This window comes from Phyllobates terribilis, unplaced genomic scaffold (genome assembly GCF_046119375.1).
Source record: "Phyllobates terribilis strain yellow unplaced genomic scaffold, ASM4611937v1 Scaffold_10__3_contigs__length_209671492, whole genome shotgun sequence".
NCBI lineage: Eukaryota > Metazoa > Chordata > Amphibia > Anura > Dendrobatidae > Phyllobates > Phyllobates terribilis.
The window spans coordinates 160,854,290-160,866,589 of NW_027362770.1; the positions used below are offsets into that span (position 1 = coordinate 160,854,290).

Consider the following 12,300-nt stretch of genomic DNA (forward strand, 5'->3'; position numbering starts at 1 on the left):
TAGGTCCTGTGATTACAGCAGCCTCAACATTAGTTAAAGTAGTTATATAAGTGTACTATCTTTATAAAGGGACGGAAAGTGGAGTAAACAATCCATAAGATCACAAAGATGGAGTCCAGAAAGCTTAGATCACTGACATTATCCAAGACTGAGCTCAGTAGCTCCACCCATGATATTTTTGGCTGGATTTCCCCCTCTTTTAGTTATTTAATTCTATCCATGTCACAGTCCCAACTTACTGACATGTATTTCACTTTATTACAAGAATGAAAGAGATTGATAATCAGGCCAGCAACCTGATCAGGAAGATTACTGTGGATGAGGTGATTGACAAGTTAAAGGACTGCTTCACCAAACATGAGTATTCCATAAAGGAAAGTTTTCTTGCCTGCAACAAACAACCAAATGGAAAAGTCACAAAAAAAGATTTTAGAAAGGTAAGCTTAGCCTTGTGCCAGTGTATTGGTAACCCTGTAGTTGGAGAATCAAATTCTTTGAGTTTCCTGAAATTACAAATGAGAGCTTCCAGCTTGTTGTCTCCTACGTTTCAATCACAGAAAATTTGTCCAGCTCCAGCTATGCAGCAATATAAGAGTGGGTGTGAGGAATTTTTTTTAGGGGTGTGTCTGCTAGTAAAAAATACAGCTGAGTTCAAGAGGAGATGAACTTGGGGTGACTGGAAACAGATGTAGAGGTTGTTATAATGAGTAGGCTCAAGTTAGCGACAGTAGCTAAGGGGTGCTGCAAAAAGATCGACCAAGAGTGGCAGCAGAGTTAGCTGAGTGATTGACCCAAGGACCAGTGGGGTTGAGGTGGTGGCTCTCTGCAAAGTTCAGTAAAGTTAGTGGAAACCCAGAACAGTCTCTAATATTCTTCTTTGGGCTCAGAGTCGGAGAGAACATTAATCATGGTGCTATAGCGGGAGCAAATAAGACCACTGTAATTGGACATCTGAAGAAAGAATGAGTAAATCAAAGAGGGCACCTGGTGTACCAACATAACCACGGTTTAGAGGACTGAATGAGACTGCATTGCAAATATAGAGACCGTAGTAAATCTAGTGCTTGAGGTCTGAACCCACTGGGCTAATTCAAGCAAGTTACCGTACTGGGGGTTAGTCACCTAGTGCACCACATCCAAGAGAATTAGGATCCTGTGCTGAGCAAGGGTACCACCATAGGCCCGTAGATGGTGATGGATGGTCAGATAGACTTCATTGGGACTTTCTGTGGCAGTGAAGGTTTTCAAATAACAGCATGGCGTGTCCCCAAGTGCTGGGAAGGCACTGTTTATGATGAGACACAGTGGTGGACGCTCAGTGAAAATTACATAACTAGAGTCAACAAAGTGTTTATAGGTGGATTGGCAGATAGATTTCAGTGGGACCTTCGGTGGCAGTGAAGGTCTCCAAATAACAGCATGGCGTGTCCCCCAGTACTGTGAAGGCACTGTTTATGATGAGACACAATGGTGGATGCTCAGTGAAAATTACATAAATAGAGTCAACAAAGTGTTTATAGGTGGATTGGCAGATAGATTTCAGTGGGACCTTCGGTGGCAGTGAAGGTCTCCAAATAACAGCATGGCGTGTCCCCCAGTACTGTGAAGGCACTGTTTGTGATGAGACAATATGGTGGACGCTCTAGTGCACCACATCCATGAGAAAGGGGATCCTGTTCTGATAAAGGGTACCACCACTGACCCACAGAAGCCCGTAGATGGTGATAGATGGTCAGATAGACTTCAGTGGGACCTTCTGTGGCAGTGAAGGTTTCCAATTAACAGCATGGCGTGTCCCCAAGTACTGGGAAGGCACTGTTTGTGATGAGACAATATGGTGGATGCTCTAGTGCACCACATCCATGAGAAATGGGTTCCTGTTCTGATAAAGGGTACCACCAGTGACCCACAGAAGCCTGTAGATGGTGATAGATGGTCAGATAGACTTCAGTGGGACCTTCTGTGGCAGTGAAGGTTTCCAAATAACAGCATGGCGTGTCCACCAGTACTGGGAAGGCACTGTATGTGATGAGACACTATGGTGGACGCTCAGTGAAAACTACATAAATAGAGTCAACAAGGTGTTTATAGGTAGATGGTCAGATAGACTTCAGTGGGACCTGCTGTTGCAGTGAAGGTTTCCAGATAAAAGCATGTCGTGTCCCCCAGTACTGAGGCCCGTAGATGGTGATGGATGGTCAGATAGACTTCAGTGGGACCTTCTGTGGCAGTGAAGGTTTCCAAATAACAGCGTGGGTGTCCCCCAGTACTGAGGCCCGTAGATGGTGATGGATGGTCAAATAAACTTCAGTGGGACCTTCTGTGGCAGTGAAGGTTTCCAGATAGCAGCTTGGGTGTCCCCCAGTACTGAGGCCCGTAGATGGTGATGGATGGTTAGATAGACTTCAGTGGGACCTTCTGTGGCAGTGAAGGTTTCCAGATAACAGCGTGTGTGTCCCCCAGTACTGAGGCCCGTAGATGGTGATGGATGGTCAGATAGACTTCAGTGGGACATTCTGTGGCAGTGAAGGTTTCCAGATAACAGCGTGGGTGTCCCCCAGTACTGAAGCCCGTAGATGGTGATGGATGGTCAGATAGACTTCAGTGGGACCTTCTGTGGCAGTGAAGGTTTCCAGATAACAGCATGGCGTGTCCACCAGTACTGGGAAGGCACTGTATGTGATGAGACACTATGGTGGACGCTCAGTGGAAACTACATAAATAGAGTCAACAAGGTGTTTATAGGTGGATGGTCAGATAGACTTCAGTGGGACCTGCTGTTGCAGTGAAGGTTTCCAGATAAAAGCATGTCGTGTCCCCCAGTACTGAGGCACGTAGATGGTGATGGATGGTCAGATAGACTTCAGTGGGACCTTCTGTGGCAGTGAAGGTTTCCAGATAAAAGCATGTTGTGTCCCCCAGTACTGAGGCACGTAGATGGTGATGGATGGTCAGATAGACTTCAGTGGGACCTTCTGTGGCAGTGAAGGTTTCCAAATAACAGCGTGGGTGTCCCCCAGTACTGAGGACCGTAGCTGGTGATGGATGGTCAAATAAACTTCAGTGGGACCTTCTGTGGCAGTGAAGGTTTCCAGATAGCAGCTTGGGTGTCCCCCAGTACTGAGGCCCGTAGATGGTGATGGATGGTTAGATAGACTTCAGTGGGACCTTCTGTGGCAGTGAAGGTTTCCAGATAACAGCGTGTGTGTCCCCCAGTACTGAGGCCCGTAGATGGTGATGGATGTTCAGATAGACTTCAGTGGGACATTCTGTGGCAGTGAAGGTTTCCAGATAACAGCGTGGGTGTCCCCCAGTACTGAAGCCCGTAGATGGTGATGGATGGTCAGATAGACTTCAGTGGGACCTTCTGTGGCAGTGAAGGTTTCCAGATAACAGCTTGGGTGTCCCCCAGTACTGAGGCCCGTAGATGGTGATGGATGGTCAGATAGACTTCAGTGGGACCAGTGAAAGTTTCCAAATAACAGCATGGCGTGTCCCCTAGTGCTGGGAAGGAACTGTTTGTGATGAGACACTATGGTGGACACTCTGTTGACTCTATTTATGTAGTTTTCACTAAGTGTTTATAGGGTCACTCAGGGGAATCTGAAGACCATGCCCACTGGCGGGAGGGAATAAGTGTTTGCCAGTAGCACCCTACAGATGGGCTTTTAACTTATGTCGCCGTCGCACTTTGTAACCGTACAATGATCAACAGAAGTTGTCCGTATCTGGTACGGTCGGCCTGGTCTTTCATTGTATCATTTCTAACTGGTTGGAAGCAAACTTTTCGAACATCATCAAAAATGTACATGGAATAAAAAAATAATCAGAGGCTAATTAGAGCGATTCATCCCCCTCCCCCACACCCCATGCAATTCTCATTGGCTTGTCACATGTCAAATCCATTTAATTGTGAGATGTTACATAATAGCGATCACAGGTTGACTCGGGGCTCGCGCTGATGAAAAGGCTCATTCTGTTGTACTGTGAGACTTCTTAGCACAACGAGCACAGTGTCAAGTTGTTAATGAGAGATTTCTCATTCTGTTAACACATCGCGTAGCCCCACGAGCCACAAATCATCCTCTTTATACACTTAGCAATTAACACTTACTGCAAAAAAAAAGAGAAAAAAAAATACACAACGCGGTAGATAAAACAGGAGCGATCTGCCACATAAGCTCCAATAATAAAGAAAAAAAAAAAGATTTTCTCCCAATTAGTGATGAAATCATAGATGATATTTTAGAAAAGTTGAAATAAAATATTTTGTATTTTTTATTATAAGTCGATAAGTAAAAGCTTAAAACGTTAGCGTTTGTATTGTTTGTGCCTATTCGGTAATTATTTAGATAGTACGGGTTGTGGGATACTGGCTCTCAGTATGGAGACTTATCTTAAAGGCAATGCCCCATGGCAAAAAAGAAATATGCAGATTACCTCATATGGGCAGCACAGTGGCTCCTTGGTTAGCACTGTACGGTGGCTCAGTGGTTAGCACTGCAGCCTTGTTGCGCTGGGGTCCTGGGTTCAAATCCCACCAAGGACAAAATCTGCAAAGAGTTTGTATGTTCTCCCCGTGTTTGCGTGGGTTTCCTCTGGGTTCTCCAGTTTCCTCCCACACTCCAAAGACATACTGATAGGGAATTTAGATTGAGAGCCCCAATGGGGACAGTGTCGATAATGTCTGTAAAGTGCTGTGGAATTTATGGCGCTATATAAGTTAGTACAATAAATAAATACCGGCTAAACCAAAGATGTATCTGTAGACAGCACTGTTTCAGGGTTTTTGCCTCTCATTAGCGCAGTGAAAGTTATTGGGCAAGAATCTGTACACAGCGCTGTTTCAGGGTTTTTGCCCCTCATCAGCGCAGAGAAGGTTATTGGGCAAGAACCCTGAAACAATGTTGTCTACAGATGGGTCTCTGGGTACGGTAACGAGAGTTTTTGGGCCTTTATGTGCCATATGGGGCTAAACAGTTCACACATCCTGGTCCTCTTGACCCCATTGACGGTTCTTTGTTTTTTTTTGCGACTGTAGGAAAGCTGTAGGACAACCATTAAAATATCACGATATGTAAAGATCGGAAATGACTGAATATCATAAACTCAGCCATCTTGAAGGTTGCCTAATCACACGAACAACTTCAAGAGATCAGCTCCATGTCACTTTTTGTTTAGCTAAAGTCCTTGTCCGAGAGTTCGAAAACTTAGGCTAGCTTATTTATTAATGATACTTATTAAACCCCCTGTTAATCTTTTCTTTAATTTCCTTGGAGTGATAATGGCCGTACTAGTATGTGATCACGTCTGTTTTGCCATACTTTCCAACGCTTGAATCCCACCTTTTGGGGAATTCTAAGTATCACCCTTTTCTCCTCGGAGACTCCACCTTCACCTCCACCTCCACCTCCAAAAGCCCCTCCCTTTTGGAGGACCCAATTTGTGGATAAGTCTCGTGAAAATGAGGATGTTTGGCAAGTATGCTTCACATATAACACATTATTTATAGACCTTAATTGAGAGGTCATGGGCTCCGACTAGTTTTCTGTTATTAGGGTCTTTCTGAAATTAAAATAGGACCAGGGCTACTTAGCAAAATCCCATTAGGGCATGGATCGTATTCTGGCTGGAGTTACAGAGCACGAGAGAGGTTGCATGGTCAAACTTCGCTCTGTGTAGCTGCTCCATCACTGTGTCCTACAAGTAAATGGTTTCGCATTGCGGTGCCTAGTGTACTGCGACCCCACAACCCCCTATACACAGTATGATGGCCCACAGGTCCTCTGTAATACAGTATGATGACCCCATAGCTCCCTGTATAAAGGATGATATCTACATAGCCCCCTTTGTACAGTATGATGGCCCCACAGCTCTCTATATAGAGTATGATGGCCCGACAGCTCCCTTTGCACAGTATGATGGCCCCACAGGGCCTCTCTAATACAGTATGATGACCCCACAGCCCCCTATTTAAAGTATGATGTCCTTATAGTCTCCTTTTTACAGTATGATGGTCCCACACCTGCTTATACACAGTATGATGCCCCACAGGTCCTCTGTAATACAGTATGATGACCCCACAGCTCCCTGTATAAAGCTGTGTATAAAGGATGATGTCTACATAGCCCCCTATGTACAGTATGATTGCCCCATAGCTCCCTATAGGGAGTATGATGGCCCGACAGATCCCTATACACCGTATGATGGCCCCACAGGTCCTCTGTAATACAGTCTGATGACCCCACAGACCCCTATTTAAAGTATGATGTCCTCATAGTCCCCCTTTACAGTATGATGGTCCCACACCTGCTTATACACAGTATGATGCCCCAAAGGTCCTCTGTAATACAGTATGATGACTCCACAGCCCCTATATAAAGTATGATACCCACATTGTCTCCCTATATACAGTATGATGGCCCCACAGCTCCCTATATACAATATGATGGCCCCACAGCAATACATACAGTATAATAGCTCCACCTCTCCCTATATCCCTCTGCAAGACATCTACAAGATTAACAGGATCATGTAGAAAGTCCTGCATACTAAAAACAGAGAAACAATATAATTTTTCTAGGTTTATCAGTCCGGCCCCATGCCATGGGACCACTTAATTTTAGTAATTGGATGGGGAAGGTCCAGCTGACAGACCAGGGCAAAATTTGTTAAATCTGGTGGATCCCTTTAAATTTTAGTGGCAGGTATAATATGTTTTATTTTAGTTCTATTTTAGTGTAACATATAAAAAAAAATAGGTATTTTATTGAAATGTATTTATTTTTAGGTCCCCCGCTAGGTATTAGATTTGCATATTTACCTGCACAGAGCATAAGCCCATACATATGTGCGCCCTAATTTAAATTATTTATGACTAAATTAACAACTTATAAAGACTTGTTGTCTTAAAGAAAAAAAAAAAAGAATAAAAAAATAAAAACATTTCCCTGCTGTCAAGCACGGAAGAAATGAAAATGTTCATTTTGGATGGCTGCTGTCATTCAACCAGTTAAGTCTCCTGAAATAATTCATTGCATCTCATCTGTCAAGTCCTCGTTATGTAAGATGCTTCTCCTTCCCGGGAGAAGGAAGATATTTTACCCACGAGACCCAAAGGAAACTTTTGAAAGAAAAAAAATAAAATAATAAAGTTACGGAATATTTTTGTGGTTCCCTGTGGCGGTATTTTTTATTTTTTTTTCCCAACTCCTCGGAGAGCACGTTCCATTCATTAACACACTTGGAAATACTTGATATCATACATCCCTTCACTGTAAATTCCTCAACTCTTCTGTTATCTGACAATTTGCACCTTCGGAATTCGGCACACACGTATCTGAATGTGTACGTCTCCTTTTCCGCAGGTTCTGCAGGATCACGAGCTGCAACTAGATGAGGAGCAGTTTAATGCATTAACTAAAAAATTGGGATTTACAAAGGAAGGCCTTAGTTATCTGGATTTTGTGTCATTATTCGAAGGTATAGTTTCTTTAAATAACAGCATCATCATATCAAAGTCTGATGCGTCTATGGCATATAATAAAAAAATAAAATAAAGGGATAGTCTACACATCACTTAATATTACAGTAAGGTTGGGAAATAGGAAAATATAATCACATAAATATCATATATTATTTTAGTTATGTCTGAAGACACATCATTTTCTATCAAACTCCTCTATGAGAAGACAGAGACGGTTTATTGCCATCTCTGCCTTACCGATCGCACTTACAGTGCTTCCTCCTCTGGATCCAGCAAACTATGTGCAGGGAGGGAGTAGGAGTTGCTGGGTCCTAGGTCTGCTATGCAACAAAGAGGATGAATTTCTCATGTAATTGGGGCTAATATACCAGTGAATAAACAATTTTATAAATAGTTTTGAGGACTAAAATAGAGTTAACATGTAACCTCAAAAATAAAATCTATACTTTATTAGGTAATTTTAAAATACTGACTGACAGACAAATATCCAATCTAGAGGACACAAAGAGCCACGTTGGGTCACTCAAATTTTATGCATACTATATGGTGAGATCTGAACTCATGGATGAAGTACTATGTCCAATTAACAAATACAAATAGCAATCTCAACCTTTGATTACCAGCTGAATCGGTGACCCGAGTGGACCCAGATCATTGGGTATTGAGTGTCCTCAGGATAAAGTGACTAGGTGCAAAAAAAGGTGATATAGTGCAAAAAACACACAACACATACACAAATAAGTCTACACATCCCTATCCATGCTACCAGGCCCTATGATATAAGGCTACACGATATACCCTTCCTAATATACCAGCCCCAGTTACAGGAAAAATCAGGTAAAAAAAAATATTTCATCATTTCATTGTTTTTACCTAATTTCCCTGTAACTGGGGCTGGTATATTAGCCCCCCAGTTACACGGAAAATCAGGAAAAAAAAAATTAAATGATGCAAATTCTCCCCCCAAGAGGTCTTTTATGCGTGGCACAATGTGTGAAATGAATGAATGAATAAATAATTAATGAAAAGGAGGAAATAAAAGCTGATACTGCCCGAAAAAAAAAATGGGAAAAACTGACACTTTCTCTTTTTCTTTACCTCTGATAGTAGCAAAAAAAAAAAGAAAATAACTTAAAAATTTGGTCCCACATAGTATGAAAAAAAGATGCAAAAATTATTTGAATATCTGAAAGAGAAAAATATCTACAGTTCTTAAAACAGAATGTACAAAAAAAACTCGAAAATGTGCCTCGTCAGGAATGGGGGTGGGGGGTGGCCCAGTCCTGAACTGGTTAATGTGCCATTCTCCATCTCTGATGTAATTTCTCTGCACAGCTAAATTAATATATAAGATATGTTTTGTGATTGCATGTTAAAATTTCCAACCCTTATCAGCCTGTTTTCCTCTGACTGCGTCTCTGTAAATGATGTGGGAAAATATGTGTCTTGTAGAGAACACCACGTAAATCTTATCATATTAAAGCTGTCTTTAAAATTGTTACACCACCAATAAATCATACATTCACTGTTAGATCGTTATGTTTGCCATTTACCTGCTGTTAGAAAATGATTGAATGAAGAGTAATTATTTGCATAGTGGTGTTCAATGTAAACAACAATGAGCAGGTCCATGGAATAACCTGAGTACTAGCGGACACACATGCTCAGTCATTCTCCCTACCTCCCTACAGCTCCCTGCCTGCTTGTCCGGAAAGGAGCAGAGCTTATGTGCTAATGCACAGGCTCTGCTCTTTTCCCTGACAAGCAGTCAAGAATAGCAGTATAGCTGAGAACACTGTAAGTAAAGCTTATATTGTCAGCTGCCAGATGGGGAAGGAGACTCAGGCTGCCAGAAGGGGAAGGAGATTCTGCTCAGAGGCCACACCCCCAAAAAACAAGAATTGATTAAATAAATATATATTTTTTTATTCTAGAAATACTGTATATTACTGTAATAGTTTATTATTCTGAATATATTTTATTATTAGTCCCATCAGGAGATGGGCCAGGAGAGAAGTTATATAGTAGCCCCAATCATCGAGTGAATAAGACCAAGTGTCATTACATGACCGCGGAAGAGTGTCTCAGCCAGATGCTGGATAAATTAAGAGAAGGTTATGGGGTGAGTATGGATGTATATTATGGGATACTGACGTGGTCCATAGAATACAGATCTTTAAAGAGCCATCAGCAGTTTCTTGAACATTTCCACAACTCCTATTTGAACAGAAGGTACAGCAAGGAACTCCAACCACTCTACTGTCAGTCCCGTGTGCTCCGAACCCTTGTCACCAATCTGATTTTCTAATCTTTAGGACACATACAGCGCCTTTTACAAAATGGACAGCAACCGGGATGGCCTCATCACAATGCATGACTTCCGTCACCTGCTGGACAGCTTCATGTTCCTCATCAATCAGAAGGAATATGAGCGTCTCCTCCACCTCCTCGGACTGAATCTAATGTCCACCCTAAATTATACCGAGTTCCTTAACTTACTACAAAGGCAGGAGAAAGAGGACTACCCGCCATGGCTCAACTCATTCTACAGGTACCTACAGTATATCTATACGCCTATGTACAGTATATCACCTGCAACAATGGACTGATGTGCAGACTTGTCAACCATGTAGATATGGCATGGCAGTTAAGGAGTTGACTGTCCCCATTGTGGTAGTGCCGCTTTCCTGGGCTACTTTTAGGTCACACACATTCTATGTCTTGAGAAAATTTGAAGATACCAGGAGAAATGTTTAAAAGACCCTTAAATCCACATAAAAAAATGTGACGGCTCTACTGAGTTTCTGATCATGCCCCTTACATATATATAATCCACAATGCAGAATTTTGGAGTGTTATGCCCCCTTCAGCACAACGAAAATAAGTACAGACCACAGACAAGAACCCCTACTAGACACATACAGACACCCACCAGATCGGACCCATAAAGAAATGCAGACCCCCTAAATAAATATAGGGCTCAGACAAAAAAAGGTCTCTATCTCTCTACAGAAAGCTGGGGGTGGGTCTCTTTCTCTGTACAGGAAGTCGGGGTGGGTCTCTTTCTCTCTACTGGAAGTTTGGTGGTAGGTCTCTGTCTCTACAAGAAGTTGGGGGTGGTCTCTGTCTCTACAGGAAGTTGGGGGCGGGTCTCTGTTTTTACAGGAAGTTGGGGGTGGGTCTCTGTCTTTCTACAGGAAGTTGAGGTGGTCTCTGTCTACAAAAGAAGTTGGGGGAGGATCTCTGTCTCTACAGTAAGTTTGGACTGGGTCTCTATCTCTACAGGAAGTTGCGAGCGGGTCTCTGTCTTTACAGGAAGTTGGGGTGGGTCTCTGTCTTTACAGGAAGTTGGGGTGGGTCTCTGTCTTTACAGGAAGTTGGGGTGGGTCTCTGTCTTTACAGGAAGTTGGGGGTGGGTCTCTGTCTTTCTACAGGAAGTTGGGGGTGGGTCTATGTCTATCTACAGGAAGTTGGGAGTGGGTCTCTGTCTATCTACAGGAAGTTTCTATAGGAAGTGTGGGTGGGCCTTTATCACTACATGAAGTTCAGGCAGGTCTTTGTTTCTCTACAGGAAATTTGGGAGGGTTTTTGTCTCTACATGAAGTGGGAGCATGTCTTTACCTCTCTACAGAAGTGGGAGCATGTCTTTACCTCTCGCTACAGGAAGTGTGGGCTAGTTTTCGTTACTCATCTCCTTTCCTCGTGCCTGTCAAAATTCATACCAACATAACAGAGGGACTTTTAGCTTACATCAGGCACGTTCATTGGACATTGCCAAGCGTAATCCATGCTGCTATGGTGGGTAAAGCTAATCAGAGCACCTATAGTGCTGGCAGAAAGCTGCTAAAAAGCATAAAAATTGTTGAAGTTTCTGGACATATTAACCCAACTCTGATGTTTGGGTTATGAGTGCACCAAGACCATGCTTTCCAGCTCCGTCATCAGAATCTCTCAGTAGTGCAGACTATGGCTTTAGACCTGTAACTTCAAGGGGTCATATCTCAGCTTAAAAGTAAGATATTAAAAAATGGTATTCACATTTTCTGCGTACACTAATATGCCATTTCTTCTGGATGCTCTTCTAAAGGGTGACCATTTTTTATGCTCGAGAGCTTTTTTGTAGATCTGGGGGGGATGATGTGCCACTTGATAATTCTTCTTGTCTGATAACATTATTTTCTATTCTTTGCAGATTATAACGTTACTTTGCAGGATAATTGCCGTTCGTACATTCGCCGACATATTGTAGCAGCAGCCCTGCCTCCAGCTCACACATGAATACATCTCCGTTAATTAATACCAACTCTTTTCATTTCTCGAAGGCCCAAACAAAGCCAGGACTGCGCAGATCTGGCCTGTGAGCAGGCTCATTACTATCTCGTTACAAAGGCACAAGGCAGATGGCACGACTTAGCCAAGGTAAAAAAAAATGTGTGACTTAATTCATTAATCCAGCGCTTGTTCGCAGCGTCAGCAGCCCTGCGCCACACTTTGTCCTCCAGGAAGCGTCTATCAGCCGGCGAAATAAAGATTTATTCAAATGATATCCTAAAAGGACCAAAAACGCAGCCCATAAAGAGTTAAAGAGGTTAATTTATTTATTTTTTCAAGGATATTCATTTCCCATATAGATAAGCTGATTGCCGAGATCGCAGCGATCACTAGACCCAGAATCCTTTGCCCACTTCCTGTAGGAGGAGCTTAGTGCTCGCGGCCACTCCAATCCTTTCTGTATTGCTGATGAAGGCAGTCGAGTCCCATACAAGGCTGTTTTCGACCCCATAAACATTAACCTTTTTTTTTCGCGGCAAAAT

The 12,300-nt window shown here is 42.8% G+C and overlaps 1 protein-coding gene across 4 annotated transcripts in view; it reads left to right on the forward strand.

Moving 5' to 3' along the window:
* EFCAB6 (EF-hand calcium binding domain 6) overlaps positions 1-12,300 on the forward strand; it is a 113,520-nt gene that overhangs the window by 55,175 nt on the left and 46,045 nt on the right. For all 4 annotated transcript variants that reach the window (XM_073650009.1, XM_073650008.1, XM_073650010.1 and 1 more), the window contains exons 16-20: positions 266-437; positions 7,368-7,482; positions 9,475-9,608; positions 9,802-10,037; positions 11,809-11,905. In XM_073650009.1, the coding sequence (XP_073506110.1) occupies positions 266-437; positions 7,368-7,482; positions 9,475-9,608; positions 9,802-10,037; positions 11,809-11,905 (754 nt within the window). The remainder of the gene's footprint in view (positions 1-265; positions 438-7,367; positions 7,483-9,474; positions 9,609-9,801; positions 10,038-11,808; positions 11,906-12,300) is intronic.